The sequence below is a fragment of the Stenella coeruleoalba genome, assembly GCF_951394435.1.
Source record: "Stenella coeruleoalba genome assembly, chromosome: 19".
Taxonomy (NCBI): Eukaryota; Metazoa; Chordata; class Mammalia; order Artiodactyla; family Delphinidae; genus Stenella; species Stenella coeruleoalba.
In genome coordinates, this window is record NC_137165.1 from 54297846 (window position 1) to 54314502 (window position 16657).

At 50.2% G+C, this 16657-nt stretch overlaps 1 protein-coding gene across 1 annotated transcript; it reads right to left on the minus strand.

Annotated features, from left to right (window-relative positions):
* Positions 1-19: 19 nt before the first annotated feature.
* Positions 20-13654, minus strand: ARMC7 (armadillo repeat containing 7). The gene is made up of 3 exons (XM_079905609.1): positions 13224-13654; positions 12986-13129; positions 20-1891 (listed from the first exon to the last, which is right to left on the minus strand). Exons 1-3 carry the CDS (start codon positions 13312-13314, stop codon positions 1530-1532), a joined length of 597 nt encoding a protein of 198 aa, XP_079761735.1. The 5' UTR covers positions 13315-13654; the 3' UTR covers positions 20-1529.
* Positions 13655-16657: the final 3003 nt, after the last annotated feature.

Consider the following 16657-nt stretch of genomic DNA (forward strand, 5'->3'; position numbering starts at 1 on the left):
TTATTTTTTTTTTTGGAAACCATTCCTCTTGAATCTGCCTTTCCTTGGCCATGTAAGAGGTCATCCTTGGGCTTTCCTGGTGGCGCAGTGGTTAAGAATCTGCCTGCCAGTGCAGGGGACACGGGTTCGATCCCTGGTCCAGGAAGATCACACATGCCGCGGAGCAACTGCGCCACAACTACTGGGCCTGTGCTCTAGAGCCCGCGAGCCACAACTACTGAGCCCACGTGCCACAACTACTGAAGCCTGCGCGCCCTACAGCCCGTGCTCTGCAACAAGAGAAGCCACTGCAATGAGAAGCCTGTGCACCCCAATGAAGAGTAGCCCCTGCTTGCTGCAACCAGAGAAAGCCCGCACGCAGCAACAAAGACCCAACGCAGCCAAAAATAAATAAAATTTTAAAAAAGAAAAAAAAAGAGGTCATCCTTAAGGGAGGCCAGGACCTTCCACTGCTCCTGAACCCCACCTTTCCAAGGGGGCCCACACCCCTTCCCCCGTGCTGAGCAGCTGACACTAGACTCTGAGCCATTCGCTTGCTGTCAGTATCTGGTCCCATCTCCCTCGAGCACCTCTCTTACTTGCATCCCTGAAGCCAGCCTGAGACAGATTTCCAGGGACAGGGACCCCCACCACCACCACCTCACTAACCCTGATGGCAGAGAAGGCAGGCCAGGGCTTCCAGGCAGGTACCATGGGGTGGCGAAGGGAAAAGACAACAGCTCGTAGAGTTTGTGCCTGTATTCTAATGTGTCACCCTCATGGCCTCCGTCTTAATGCCTGATGGCCATGTTAACAGTCACTGGGCTGCGACACTCAAGATTAGGAACCACGTCTTCGTCTTTGAAGCCCTAACATGGTCCCTGGCTGATAGGCCTGTGTAGATAAACAGTTAATCCTGGGCCACAGAGTTCTCCAGGCCAGCATTCACCATGCCCAACACCCAGCCTGGAGAGCTTGCAGGACAGGTACCTGGCCTCCACAGCAGTGGACACAACACTTCCCCAGCTTCCCAGGGCCCCGAAATACTTTTAACAACAAGGCTTCTCATTTCTATTTCTCAGAATTACTCCCAACACTTCTGTTAAGGTATGATGCCTGTTTCCTCAAGCTCAGGCAATTCTCCTAAGCCCCAGGTCCAGCTGTTCCTCAGGAGAAACACCATCTGCAGAGCCTCTGGGTCTAGGGACCTGCTGCTTCTCACACGAGGGTGACAGCTCGGTGGCGGGGTGGGCCAGGAGGCAGGACCTTCGCCTCTAGCTGGCTGAGAGCGTCAGCCTGTCAAAACGGCACCCTTCAATTTCCTTCTCCACGTGTCTCAAAGTCTGGCTTCCTCACTCATCTCCTGGTGCCTTTCACACAGTGTAAACACCTGTCCCACTGGGAAAACTCGCCTTTAAAGGGGCTGACAAAGCACCATCTGGGGAGAACGTGCACAGTGGGGGCTCTGCTGCTCCCACTTCCTGAGTCCCCACCGGGATTCTGGTCTTGTCTCTGGCAGTGCCGGTGCCGCGGCCTGAGGGCTCCTTGGATCAGGGCTGCTGCGGGGCCTCAGTCCTTGGTAGTGGGATCCCCAGGGCAGAGTGAGCCCGCCGGCTGCGGGCTTCGGCCACCTGGCTGGGGGAGCAGAAGTCTTCCAGGAAGATCTGGGCCAGGTTCCGGAGCCTCGCGTTGGCTGAGAGGGAGAAGCGCACCATGCACTGGACCACGGGCGTGGCGGTCAGCTCGGGGTGGGAGCCGGAGCCCGGCGAGCTCAGGTACATGATCGTGGTCACGGCGGACAGCACGGTCTCCTCGTTGGGACTGGACAGGCAGTCGATGATGAGTGGGACACCCCCAGTCTGCAGGATGTGCTCCTTGTTGGCCCTGTCTGAGCACAGGTTGCAGAGGCCTCCTGGGGAAGAGCAAGGTGAGTCTGGATGCCTTAGCCCTGGGCCTCCTTCCATCTTTCCTCCGCCCACTGAGTCCCAGGGAAGGCCCAGGCCTGAGAAGGTGGCCCAGGGACAAGGGATCCCAAGTCTATTCTGATCTCCAGCCCTCCCTTTCCAGATTCCAGAAAGGCCTGCCTGCCCTCCACTGCCCAACCTTCTGGAAGTGGGCACTGATCCCTTTCCCTCCTGGTTCAGCCAGCTCAATGACTGATAGGCTTTCCTTTTTTTTTTTTTTTAAGTAGAAAACATAAAACCCACAGTGTATCATCACTTTAGAAGAATTAAGAAATATAGGTAAGGTGATGGTTTCACAGGTGTACACATGTCAATACTTATCAAGTTATACTCTTTAAGTATGTAAAGCTTATTATGTGCCAATTATACCTCAATAAAGCTGTCAAAAATATTAGAAGTCAAAATATAAACCACCTTAATCCTACCACCCATGTAACATGTTTTTCATCCCACAATTTTTCAATCTGTGACTACATATAAATATTTAATAACAACGTGATACTCGTTTTGTAAGCCAGCTGTTTTCATTTAACCATGTCCTGTGAACATTTCTCCACGCCAATAAATCTACAATCATGGCATCATTTAATAGCTGTTCAGTCCACCATTTTATGGAAACAGCATAATTGAGAGTTTAAAGCATTTCAGCATCATTCCCACATCACTATTGCTAGGAATCTGGGGGACAAAAGAAAAGGACAGAGTGAGAGACCCGTGGTTCTGGATCTAAGAACCACTGCTCAGGTAAGATGCCCAGACCCCTCATTCTCTCCCGTCACGCCTAAAGCACTAGATGTGGGAAGCTGATTTTCGTGGGTCCTGAGTGAGCTTCCTGCCATCAGGGCACCCTCACCCTTAGGTTCCTACTCCAAGTAGAGAACGAACTTCTAGCTCATTTGCATAACATGGCCGACCAGTACTGAGTGTCCAATCAGGAGTGAGTTACAGCCCACCCACTTCCCCGGCATCTCTAGAAACAAGCAAAGGGGGGACCTCCCCACACGCCCGGCAAAACCCAACTAGGACCTCTTTCCCAGCAAGAGGGGACAGGTGCAGGGAAGTGGCGCAGGCCTGGCAAAGATCTCCGCCTACTCCAGGTAGGTACAGCCACCCCTTCCCTAGCAGTACCTGGGTAGGGAAACATTTTACCCATTCAGCCTCCAAGGACTTCCCACTGCAAAGATCCTTCTGGGATCTTTGCATGGTGCCACCCTCTTGCTAGTAACCAGCACGTCACTGCTCCGTGGCCAGTGTGGTTTCCCTGGAGTACACCATTAGCCGCTGCCTGCCACACCCAGGCACGTCCCTCATCACCTGTCTCACTGTCTTCATATGCTTAGAACTCTGAGAAACCTTCGTGGAATTTTCTTGCTCACTGACTGCTGAGCCCCGCTAGAAGCTACTGTGCCATGAGGTCAACACCTAGGCTGTCTTGGGATTTCCCTGGTGGTCCAGTGGTTAAGACTCCACGTTCCCAATGCAGGGGGCCTGAGTTTGATGCCTGGTCAGGGAACTAGATCCCACATGCTGCAACTAAGAGCCCATACACCGTAACTAAAGATCCCGCACGCGAAAACGAAGAGCCCCCGTGCCGCAAGCCTAATTAATTAATTAATTTTAAAAAAAGACCTAGGCTGTCTTATTCCCAAGACTTCCTGGGTTTCTGGCACAGGGGGCGCTCCGCAAATGTTTGCTGGAAGGATTTTAAAGCAGTGAGCAGGGAAAAGGGCTGCACTGCAGAGGGTCGGGAGGCTGGATGGACTGGCTCCCTGGGACCCTGTGCAGTTGGACATCTGCAGTTCTGAGGGACGGAAGAGGCCGAGTGGTGCTCCTGAACCGAGGAAGATGGGCAGCAGGGGACGGACTCCAGGCACTGATGGAGAGGTCCCTCCCAGTGTCCACCTCAGCACCCATTCACCCCAGTGGAGCCCTTAGCACAGCCTGGGGTCATCCTGCCGACTACCTTCTTTACTTGCTGTCTGTCCCCCCATCACTGGGCACCACAGGGTAGTAATTTACCTCTGTATTTCCGGAGCCTGCAACTGAGGATTCTCGCTGGACACATGCTAGGAACATGACTGAACCCCACGAAGAGTTACCACCACCCCCATTTAAGGGAAAGAACCTGAGGCTGTTGAGTAACTTGACCAAAGTCCCAGAAGATGGGGAGCTCTTTGCTACTCCCGTGGGAAAGGGTGTCCCTTCAGAAACCACAAGGACAACTAATCCTACCACGGGCAGATGCCAGGCTCAGCCAGGAACAGGGGCAAGTAGAAATGCTGTGGCACAACTGCTGAGCCCGCGCGCCTAGAGCCCGTGCTCCGCAACAAGACAAGTCACTGCGATGAGAAGCCCGCGCACTGCAACGAAGAGTAGCCCCCGCTCACCACAACTAGAGAAAGCCCACGCGCAGCAACGAAGACCCAATGCAGCCAAAAATAAATAAATAAAAGATGTCACCTCTTCTAAGAGCCTTCCATGACCACCCTAATCAGTCCCTCTCCCCAAGAGGCCCTCCCCTCACCACCTTCACTTCTTTTCTTCATACCAAGGAAGAAAAAAAGAAAAAGTAAAAAAGCAAAAGAAGAAAATATTCATAGATTCTGACAGAGGACTCATATCCAGAATATATAAAGCATTCCTATCAATAAAAGATGAACAACACAAAAACAGTGAGCAAAAGACTTCGATAAACTCTGCACAAAAGGGTCAATATATGAAAATGTGCTCAACATTCCTTATCAGAGAAATGAAAATTAAAACCACAATAAAAGGCCACTACACACCTATCATAATGGCTAAAACAAAAAAATACTAAGTGATACTAAGTGTTGGCGGGGAGGGAGCAGCACCGGAACTCTCGTATGCTGGCGGTGAGGAGTGGAATACATCGTGATGACGGTGGAAAGCTAGTTGGCAGCTTCTAACACAGTTAAACATCCATCTACCCTACGACTCAGCAATTCCACTCCTACCCAAATCTGTCTGAGAAAAATGAGCACATATGTATACAAGGAACCTACCCGAGAGAAATGAGTACCTATGTATACAAGAAAACTTGTACAAAAATTATCATAACAGCTTTATTCATAAAGGTTCCAAACTAGAAACAGCTCAAATCTCCATCAGCAGGTGAATGGATGAACAAATTGCGGCCTATTCATATAAAGACATGAACTACTGATACTGTAACAATTTGGATGAATCTCAGAAACATTATGCTGAGTGAAAGAAACCAGATACTATATCCTGTAGGATTCCTCTTACACGAAGGTCAAGAACAGGCGAAACTGATCCATGGGGATAGAGGTTAGAATAATGGTTACCTCAGGGTGGAAGACACTAACTGGCAGAGGGTACGAGGGACCTTTTTGGGGAGATGAAAACATTCTGTATCTTGACTTAAGTGCTGGTTATACTGATGTACATACAGCTTAATGAATTTAAAAATTCCTCAGACTGGCACTTAAGCTACGTGCATTTCACTGTATGCCGATCCTGCTGCAATCTAAAAACTGGTTACCAGACAAAAAGGAGAACAAGTTCTGACTGGCGGATGAACATATTTTGGACAAACCTGGCAAGATAAAGAGAACAAGAGGCAAAGGCAGGGCCCTTCTAGGTGTGGGGAGCCACAGGAACCCCCAGGAGAGACAAAAGAGAAAACCCTAGTGCAGTCTGGGATGAGAAAGCTGGCGGCTCAGAGAGGGCAGGTAGGGGATCTCAGGTCACAAAGCAAGGAGGGCAATGGTGCTGGAAGGGACAGGAGGGTCTAAGTATTGTCCTGGGGATTAAATGAGGTCATGCTGACAAGTGCTTAGCCAGCACCTGGTGCCTGAGAGGGCTGGGCATGTCCTTGGAGACAGTGGCTCAAGACCGTTACAGCTGAGGACCCGCCCGACGACCCGCCCGCCCCAGGGTACTAGGCTGGCCGTGGTCAATCCCAGGTCAAAATCTTCACTGGGGGCTATCTGTTCTTGGGTTTTACTTCAGTATCTTGAAGACGGTTCTCCCTGAAATTTCAGGACAGACATTCAAGGGACAGAACAGCATATAGAGAAAGCCACTATTACACGTAAGAAGGTGAGAGACGAATATACATATATGTATACGCCCACATTTGCTGGTTTCATATGAGGGGGGAACAGGGTGGAAGGGACAGGAATGGTAGTGAGACCATACTTGTAATACAGTTTTGACTTAAACAGATATGTTTTGTATAAGTTAAAAAAACCAAATTAAATTTTAAAAAATCATGGTTTTTCGCACTTCTGACCTGTATTTCAGTTCTAAAATTTTATCCTACAGGTACACTCCCACAAGTGAGAAATGACATACAAATAAGGGTACCCACTGTCACACTGCTCATGAGAGCAAAATGGAAACAACCCTAAATGGCCCCCCTCAGGGGCCGGCTAAATGTTAGTCCCTTCATGCAGTGGACATCATGCAGCAGTCACAAAGAATCAGGCAGCTCTTTATGGGCTGACACTGCAGGTGTGCCAAGACATGGTGCTAAGTTAAAAAAAAAAAAGAATATAGATACAGTATACTTCAACATGTGTAGGATATGCAAAAAGGTATACATAGTATACAAACAAATATATACGTGTTTGTTTATCAATCCCTAAAATATCTCTGGGAGAATACACAAGAAACTAGTAACAATGGTTGCCTCCAGAAAAGGCTACAGACCGAGTTACTGTTTATTACCTACCCTTTTGAATTCTGTACCATGTGAGTCAATTATGTATTCACATAAATTAATAAAACACACACGCACACCCTGCTTCTGCCTAGAACTGAGAGGAAGGGGGATTGGTCTCTGCCAGTCGGGGAGGGACGGCACAGGTGCCTGGAGCCAGCCTTCCCAGCTGGTGTGGAAGGGAGCAGTGGGGTGAGGACCTTGAATTCACCTCTTTCCTGTAACAAGTGGATAGCTGAGGAATTTCTTTTTAAGCAGAAAGATGTGTGACCCCAAGACACTAAATGATCAGTGAGAGAAGGAGGTACACGGGAACCCGAGAGTACGGAGGATGGAGCGAGGGCTCTGTGGTGGGCAGATCTAGCTAGAATCCCAGGAATGCCCCAGGGGACTCAGGTGAGCAGAGCAAGCAACTCCATCTCTCTAAGCCTAGGTTTCTTTATCAGTAAAACGGGAAGAGAGAATTAAATAATGTAAGACCCCTCCCTGGCACACAGTAGATATGGACCAAGCACGCACCTGTTTATAGCCTCGGAGGCTGGCACAGGGCATATCTTCAACCCACACACAGAGAAAGGGCTGGCACATACAGGTAGAGTTTAACAATGAGAAAGCAAGTGCTCATGTAACCAGCACTGAGGTCAAAGACTGAAACACTGTCATCAGTCCAGAAGCCTCTGCATGTTCTTTCCTGATTCAATTCTCTCCCCTTCTCAGAGGTGACCCTCTTCCTGACGTGTAACAATGCAATAAAATAATTTTAAATTAATAGCAGGACCTTTTAAATTTTTAATAAAAAAAATTTTACTACACACACACCCCTAAATACTATATAATTCAGTTCTGCCTCTTTTTGGACTTTATAGAAATGGAATCACACTGTACATATTATTATGTGTCTAGCATCATTTGCTTAACGTTATGTTTTTAAGATAATTGCAAGGAGCTGTAGATTGTTCATTTACCTTGCTAAGCAGTATGAATATCGACAATATTGATAATTCATTCCACTGTTGACTGTTTCCAGTTTAGGACTGTTACAGACAATACTGCTGGTGACATTTTTGCATGTGTCTGGACGTGCATGTACCCAACCCTATGATTGTAACTGCTGGGTCACGCGGCATGCCTATCTTCAATTTTACTAAATCCTATTTTTCCAAAGAGAGGTGGCTCAGGATTCATCTACCAGCCTTTTTCAGTACACCACCATCATCTGGTGGCAGCTACAGGTATTGCATGAAATAGAACAGAGGAAAGCGATTTAACCTGAATCGTGGGAGGCCACCTACTTGCATTACTGTTGTAGTAACAAAACTGCCGAGTATTCCGTGACATGCTAGGATTCAGCCAGTTTTCATGGAAGCAGAGAATTATCTCCTGGTTCCTTTACATCTCCATACACCATCTAGAATGGTGCAGGTGTGCACACACAGCATATAAGACACCAGAGAATCAACCAATGGTGCTTCAGTCCAACACTCCCAAATTAATGCCAAAGCCTGCCAGAGTTTTTATTTGGGGCATGAGCTCTGAATTCTCTCGCTCACTCAAGTATTTACTGAGATGCTGGCTTTTTATCTGGTTCCTGATAATTCACCCGCTTCCTATCCCCCATCCCAAATGAGGGTGGCTCAGGCCTGACCAGTGCCTGTCTCCCCGTGGTACTTCCTCCTACTACTGCCCGGACACCCACTGTGAGGATAAAGATCAACTTTCCTACCTTTTCCTATCATTCAACGATGCTTTTCCAGAAGGGCCGAATCCCTGGAACAGCTGGGTGATCAGACACTATCCCATCCTACCTCACCTCTCTGGGAGACTCGGGAACTGTTTATCCTCAAAGGGGTCTGGCTACCTAGGGGACCTTGCAGCTGCAGGCACTTTATCTCATTTACTTCTCTCAACAACTTTGTGAGGCAGGTACCGATCCTCCCCCACCTGACCGATGATGGGAGAAAGGAAATCACATGCCCAGAGTTAAGTCGGGGAGTGAGGACTTGAACCCAGGCCTGCCTGACCCCAAAGCCCCACTCTTACCAAACTCTCTATATTCCTTGCCAACAAACCAACATTGGTTTTCGTTCTGCCAAACCATGGCCATGGGCCATCTAACCCGGCAGTTATTCCAGAACCAAACGCACTCAGGGCTGCAGCACGAAGTCATGGCCGGGACTCTGCGCACATTCCCCGGCCCCATCCTCGTCCCAGGCCAAAAGGCCTGGGCATTCAAGACGTAACAAAGGTAAGCAAGGCACCCTGATCTCATGGAGATTCACCATCTCAGATCTGCCACCAGAGACAAAAGATTCAAAGCTACAAAGCCCAGCACAGAATAAGCACCGACAGTGGTTCCCATTTAGCAGCACAGACGTTAACAGAAGAGGAAACAGCAAGAGTAACAAAATCGGCTTCTAAGCACCACTGGGACTCTCCTTTTAAGTTATGCGCAATAAATATGAGAGGATTTTAATCTCCGGAGGATCCCACGGAGGGATTCAATGCTAAGAAAGCTGCTGCTCTGGGGATTGGGGACGTTGGGAAGGAGAAGAAAAAGAGAAGGAAACAGTGGCTGTGAAAAGTAAAACTGGTGATGATACCAACAATTCTAGACAAAGTATCGATACCTTCACGGGGACAGACACGTGCACACGCTCTGCTCCCCGCAACAGTCCTGCGAGGCAGACAAGGCTCAGGTGAGGAAATGAGGCTCAGAGAAGGGACAGGACTCATCCACAAAGACTGGCTACCAAGTGGAGAAGTGGGGACCGTGGACTCCAGGTCCAGGGCTTGGTCACCCACTCTGGGAAGCTGCCCAGGAGGGCAAGAACCCAGGCCCAGCCCTGATCTCTGGCAAAGCTCCCAGCTCAGTGGGCCAGGAACCCAAGAGTGTTCCTGCCTCAGGAAAGTTGCTTCCTGATCCTGTAAAAACTTGCCCGGGTGACTGCTCTTTTCAGCAAAGGTTTCTCCAGAGTCAAGAGCTTGAGTTGAAGGAGCTGTATCCCTCTCAGGTGGAGGCCTAGCCACGGGCTTCTGCAGGGGTCACTGTCACCACTCATGCGGCAGAAGCTGGGGAGCAGAGTTCCAAAAAGGGAGGAGATGGAGTACTAACACTGGAGAAAATCTTAAAGTGACCAATTTTTCACGATATTTATTAAGCATAATAATCTTCCAGAGGGGCAGAGACATGAGCTATTCCCACCCTTAGACCTGGGCAACCGGGGCTCCTGCCCCCAGCCCAGGTTTCGAGGGCCTCACTCTGGCCCTCTCCATAGGTTGAAGAGTCCAGGGAGCCTGCCCAAAGCCCATCCCTCTTCCCCCATACCCAGAGCTCCAGTTCCTAAACCTGCTCCCCCAGCTGCATGGGCCTCTTTCCTGCATCCTGACTCCCGGCGGTGAACCCCGCTGTTTGTGTGCACACGCCGAAGTCCAATGAGTGGCCACGAGGCAAGTGTTTGTGGGGCTGTGAGTGAAGCTGGGATGTCCACACATGTGTGAGGCCTGTCGTAGTAAGAGGAGTCCCAGATACCACAAATTAGAGGCAGACCTGGATGGCCTTTCAAAAATTTAAATCACATTTGCCCAGGATGTATTCAGGAAAAAAAAAAAAGTGTGTTACTTGATTCTAGAAAAGTTTTCAATCTAATTTCTAAGTTACAGGAATTAAAGCAGTTACAGGAACAAACGAAATGACACCATAAAGAGGCAACTAGACAATTCAGAAGGTGAGACGTTCTGCAGAACTGGTCTGGATCCTTCAACAATTAGTGTTAGGAAAAAAGAGTCTATTAATGATTAAAAGAGATATAAGATGGGCTTCCCTGGTGGGGCAGTGGTTGAGAATCCGCCTGCCAATGCAGGGGACACAGGTTCGAGCCCTGGTCCCGGAAGATCCCACATGCCGCAGAGCAACTAAGCCTGTGGGCCACAGCTACTGAGCCTGAGCTCTAGAGCCCACGAGCCACAACTACTGAGCCCACGTGCCACAACTACTGAAGCCCGCGTGCCTAGAGGCCACGCTCCGCAACAAGAGAAGTCACTGCAGTGAGAAGCCCGCGCACCACAACGAAGAGTAGCCCCCGCTCACCGCAACTAGAGAAAGCCCGCGTGCAGCAATGAAGACCCAAAAGCAGTCAAAAATAAATAAATTTATATTAAAAAAGATATAAGATAATTGATGCTGTGATTTCCTTCCAAACAGCACCATATGGAAAGGGGGGGAGGGGGAGGATAAAGAGTAACTTCAGGGACTTCCCTGGCGGTCCAGTGGTTAAGACTCCATGCTTCCAATGCAGGGGGCATGGGTTCAATCCCTGGTCAGGGAACTAAGATCCCACATGCCACAAGGTATGGCCAATAAATAAATAAATAAATAAAAAGAGTGACTTTATAGTGGAGAAACCTGACAAACACTACTTCATCCAGGTGATCAAGGTTAATATCAACAGTGATAAGTCATGTTGATAGCATATGCCCTTGATATGATGTAAATGAAAATGGCCTTTTACCGTTTACCTCTGTGGTCATCCTCCCCAAAACCCATAACCCACTCTAATCATGAGAAAAATATCAGACAAACCCCAACTGATGGAAAACCTACAAAATACCTGACCAGTACTCCTCAAAACTGCCAAGGTCATCCAGAAAAAAGGGAAAGTCTAAGAAACTGGCACAGCCCAGAGGAGCCTAAGGAGACATGACAACTAAATGTAACACAGTATCTTGGATGGAATCCTGGAGCAGTAAAAGGATTATTAGGGAAAAACTAAACAAATCTGAATAGAGTATGGACCTGAGTTCATAATAATGCATCGACATTGGTTTATTAATTGTAACAAACGTACCATACTAATGTAAGACGATAACAATGAGGAAACTAGGTGTGGCATATATGGGAACTCTGTACTATCTTTGCAATTTTTCTAAAACTGTTCTAAAATACAAAGTTTCTTTAAAAAGAGAGAGATTGAGATCTAAGGAACGTAAGAACCAGATTAAGTGCATGAATCCTGGACTGGATCCTGGTTTATACAAAACAACAACAACAAAATGTCCTTTTGGGACCTATTAGAGAAGTTGGCCTAACTGGGTATTTGGTGATAATGGAATTATTAAGTTCATTCTCTATGTAGATAAGATTCACTATGTAGAGAAATGTTCTTTTTTAAAGATGCATGCTGAAAAAACAATGTTGGTTTGCCTTCAGAATAAACTCCAAACTCTTTCCCAATGCCGAGACCTGAATCCCTGTAAACTCTGGTGCCGTGAGCTCTCTATAACCTCACTTAGTACCACTCTCTGCTTCACTCACCACAATGGTGCCACATCAGCGTTCCTTCTGGCTCCTCCTGCTCTAGAGTCTTTTTTTTTTTTTTTTTTTTTTTTTTTGCGGTACACGGGCCTCTCACTGTTGTGGCCTCTCCCATTGCGGAGCACAGGCTCAGCGGCCATGGCTCACGGGCCCAGCCGCTCCACGTCACGTGGGATCTTCCCGGACCGGGGCACGAACCCGTGTCCCCGGACTCTCAACCACTGCGCCACCAGGGAGGCTCTGCTCTAGAGTCTTTGCCCACGCTGTGCCTTCCCATGACGGCCAAACAAGAAGTAGCCCCTCCCTCCCCTTGCTCTCTCTCATCACCCTATTTTCTTCACAGCCTCGGCTTTCTTGTTTGTCAACCATCTGTCTCCCCCTACTAGAATGTAAATTCCTTGAGGGCAAAGACCCTTTGCCCAACTTGTTCGCCATCTCTCCAACATCTAGAACAATACCTTGCTCGCACAATATACGCCCAATAAATATCTGTCCAGTGAATAATTCAGTAGGTCTTAGACCATAACAACTACAGGAGTCACAAGCCATTCCAAGTCACCGCTACTTCTCTTGATGGTAAAACTTTTTTTGGCTGTGCCCCACGGCATGTGGGATCTTAGTTCCCCAACCAGGGATTGAACCCGTGTCCCCTGCAGTGGAAGCACGGAGTCTTAACCACTGGACCGCCAGGGAAGTCCCGATGTTAAAACATTAAGTCAAAGATGTTTAAAAAGGGCACTCAACATTTTTCCCTCCAATGGGGCTTCAAACCATTCCCTCATTTTCGATCTCACCTCTAAGCGGGAGGGAAGCTAGACAGGCAGAGGGAGTCCTAAGAGTTCCAAACCTGATTCAAGTGAGCCGTGACCTGGACGACGTGTGAACCGCGGAGGCGGCACAGACATCGCGAAAGTCTGCCTTCGCAGCTGAGGGACTGCCTAAGAGATTCCTTTCCCAACAACTCACTTCTAACTCATTATCTCATTACAGCCCATCAGGTATCTAGGAGAGCGGCCCCATCCTTACCAATAGCAAACTCCACCAGGGTCTCATTCTCCTCCGACAGTGAATCGAGGAATAAATCCAGGACCTGCAGCTGCCGCAGATACTGGTAGTTACTGGGGTCATAGGCGAAGTTGGCGAGGTTGGCCAGTACTTGCTCCTTGGCGTCTGCAGTGGAAAAGCGGCACTGGAGCCAGGTCCGGGGCGGCAATCGCGGCCAGACCCCTGCCTGGTACCCTGCTCCCCACCCTGCCGCTCTCACCTTGGCTCTCGGTCGCCTGGAATTCCGTGACCAGCGCCTGCAGGTATCCCAGCCGGCCGACGTGGGGGTCTACCTTCGGCTTCTGGGCCATGGTCGGGCGGCGGAGGAACCCCGGGGGACGGGCAGGGGAGTGTGGAAGGTGAGGCTGGAAAGCGGGCGAGAACCTCACCTGGGCCTCGCCGGGTCCGGAGAGGGGCAGACCGGAGCGGGAAATAGGTTCCTTTCCTCGGTTCAGGTTCTGCAGTAATTTGCAGCTGAAATTGGGCTGGGGAAATGGGGTGGGGACACAGGACCTCGTAAGAGTTGGGAATGAACATCCAAATTGGGGCGCGGAAAACCAGGACGCTGTCGCGCGCCGAAGGAGGGAGGAGCAGCGCCCAGCGGCGCTTAATTTCCGGCTCAGTTCCGGACTTCCGGGGCAAGCCGCTCTTAGCCCCGCCCCAGGGGGCGGAAGGGGCGGGCCGAGGAGGGTGAGGGGCGGGGCTGTCATTGAGCTCCCTGGGCTTGCTTCAAGCAAGTTCTTCCGCTGGTGCTTAGGCCGGGAGCTTCAAGCCTCTTGTCTCAGGCAGGTGGCGATCCGCATCGTGATGGAAGCGGTCATGGAAGGTTGCGGATGCGTTGAGGAGCTCCTCTAGGGCCCTTAGGAGCTCAGAGGTGCCGGAGCGCCTATGTGGGGGGCTGTCGGGGCAGAAGCACCTCCAGATGCCCCTGCACTTGACGGAGGGGTGCAGTTCCCCCCCACACACCAAGGGCCCCCAGGAACGCAAGTGTCGGCTCCCTGTGTCCCCCACGCGGGTCCTTTTGAAACGGAGCAGGACCCTATGGTCCTTGACCCCCATGTCCTCAGCCTGCCTTTTGTCTGTGGAAAAACTTTAGCCAAAGAATAAGTTTAATCAGAAGTGAAAAAATGCAGAAATAGAGGAAAACAAAGGAGACCAGATAATAATAGTTTAGTCCTTAAGCATAGTCAAGGACCTTTGGTTCGTCCTTAAGGTCTATAGATAACATTCTGAGCTGTATCCTGTGAGCTGTTTTGCAGCTACTGAAGCCCCCACCAGGTGGAGGAGGATGACTACATGATGACCAAATTGAAGCCATGACATAAGCTGCTCCACTTCACACAATTCCTAGAACTGGCCTCAAAGAAATGGGAACAAACCCTGGAACTAAAGATTAACCGTACTTAAAACGACCAAGATGACGCTGATCAGACCACATTACTGGTTTCAAGCTGACTGTCAGAACTGACTATGCTGTTCTGCTCCCTCCCTCCGCTTATATAACCCTGAAACTCCCTTTTAAAAGCCCCTGTCCCCTGAACAGCAATCGGGAGTTCTCGGACAGGACTCCACCCTCTCCCCGGTTGCCAGCCTCTGAAGCAACCTTTCCTTTCCTACCAACACTTGTCTCTCAAGAATTGGCTTTGTGGGCTTCCCTGGTGGCGCAGTGGTTGAGAGTCCGCCTGCCGATACAGGGGAAACGGGTTCGTGCCCCGGTCCGGGAAGATCCCGCATGCCGCGGAGCGGCTGGGCCTGTGAGCCATGGCCACTGAGCCTGCGCGTCCGGAGCCTGTGCTCCAAAAAAGAATTGGCTTTCGAGCTGCGAGCAGCCGGACCTGGGTTCGGTAACACTTTGACACTACCTTCTGGTCTGCTTTTCCCAAAAGCCAGGCGACGACTTCCCCGGCAGTCCAGTGGTTGACTCCGCGCTCCCAATGGAGGGGTCATGGGTTCTATCCCTGGTCTGGGAACTAAGATCCTGCATGCCGCCTGGTGCGGCCAAAATGAAAAGCCGGGCGAGCCTGGTACCCTCTGCTTCCCAATCCTGAGCTGAGTCTGCCACCTCTGGCTGGAAGGCATTTTATCAGCCAGGTGGCAGAGAGCACCAGGGGCAGCACCGTCGGGCCCTAGAAGGAGCCCAGCTGTACCGCTTTGGCGGTTTTCTGATGCTGATGCCCTTCCGTCCACTTCCTTCTCGGGGCTTCTCAGGAAGGGAGCGTGCGACCCAGACCTCATAGGCACAGGGGACAGAGCACCAGGGAGGAAGGTGGTCCTCCCAGACTCCAGTTGTGCTTGAAAACGTGGGGATGAAAGGGGCTTGGGCTGCGAGCTTCTTGAGGGCAAGGGCCATGCTCCTTTTGCCCTGGGCCTGGCATGAGGGCAGAGTGGCTGCCACACTCCAGCCTACCACAGCCCCGTTGAGAGCAGCCTCCACCTCCGTGGTGGGCTCAGGTCCCTGTGATCAGCCCCTGCCCTGTGCACAGACCCCTGGGGCAGGAGTTATGACCATAGTCTGGGTGCTTGGGTACCCTGGCTGCTTCTTGCAGGACAGTGGCCCCAGGCCCCTCACCAGGCCCTTCACATTCAGAGGGGAGCTGATTCGACTTGGGGAAGTATATCTCAGCACGAGGTGGCCAGGGGGCTTCTCTGCTTCTGTCTGGACAGAGCAGTAAAGGCCTGGGACCAGGAGCTCAGAGCTTGGGGACAGGATGGAAGTGAGCTCCTGGTCAGGAACTGCTCTAGACCCTCTCTAGAGGAATCCCAGGATCAGCTAAGTGTGGGTTCTGGAATCAGATGGGCCACCCCAGCCTCCCTCATTTGTCCCCTCCTAAGGCTTCAGAGGCCCTCATCTTTGGGAAGAATTCTTCGTCCTTGGTTTTGTGCTGAGGGCAGCGACCAGGTCTTAACTCCTCTCTGCCAGTTCCTGACACACAGTAGATGCTCAATAATATTTGCTGAAGGAATTCTGCCCAGAGATTATCACCACTCTTGCCCAGGGGGCAGAGGAGGTCAAAGTTTCCTATGCTAAATGTTTACTAATATCTTTTTTCCTTGAAAGAAATCAGTTTTCAGGAAGTGGGCCTAAAAGGGGATACACACTTCAAAGGCTTGTGGCTACTAGCACCAAAAAGTATTCATCTACCTACCAGCCCCAACTCTTCTTTTCTGCTCAGTTAAGATGGAGAAGGTGGCAGGACCTGGTAAATGTGTCCAGCTGTGGATTCCCCCTTCAGTGTACAAGCTAGGGATGGTGCCCAAGTACAGGACAGGATGGAGGGGCAGGGAGGCAATGGGGGGTCTTCAGGATCAGACTTTTCAAACTGGAAGAGACTTTAACTTATCTAGGCCAACCTCCTCCTTTTTCAAGGCCCAGAGATGGTCCAGAGTCACACAGCAAATTATGGCGGAGTCAAACGTGAATTCAGGTCTCTATTCCAGCCCAGAGCCCTTTGCTTCACCTCCGTACTACCTCTTTTGGCCAGAAGGGGGCACTCATGAGTCCTGGGAAAGACAACATGCCCAAGGATGCTGACTCACGCCAGTTGGACTCGTGCAGGAGGAAGGCTGGAGTCGGGTCATAAAAAGAAAAGCAATTCTCCTGATAAGGGTTTCTTGTTGAAACCTGGTTGAGCTTGAATCAACAAACAAGGTCCT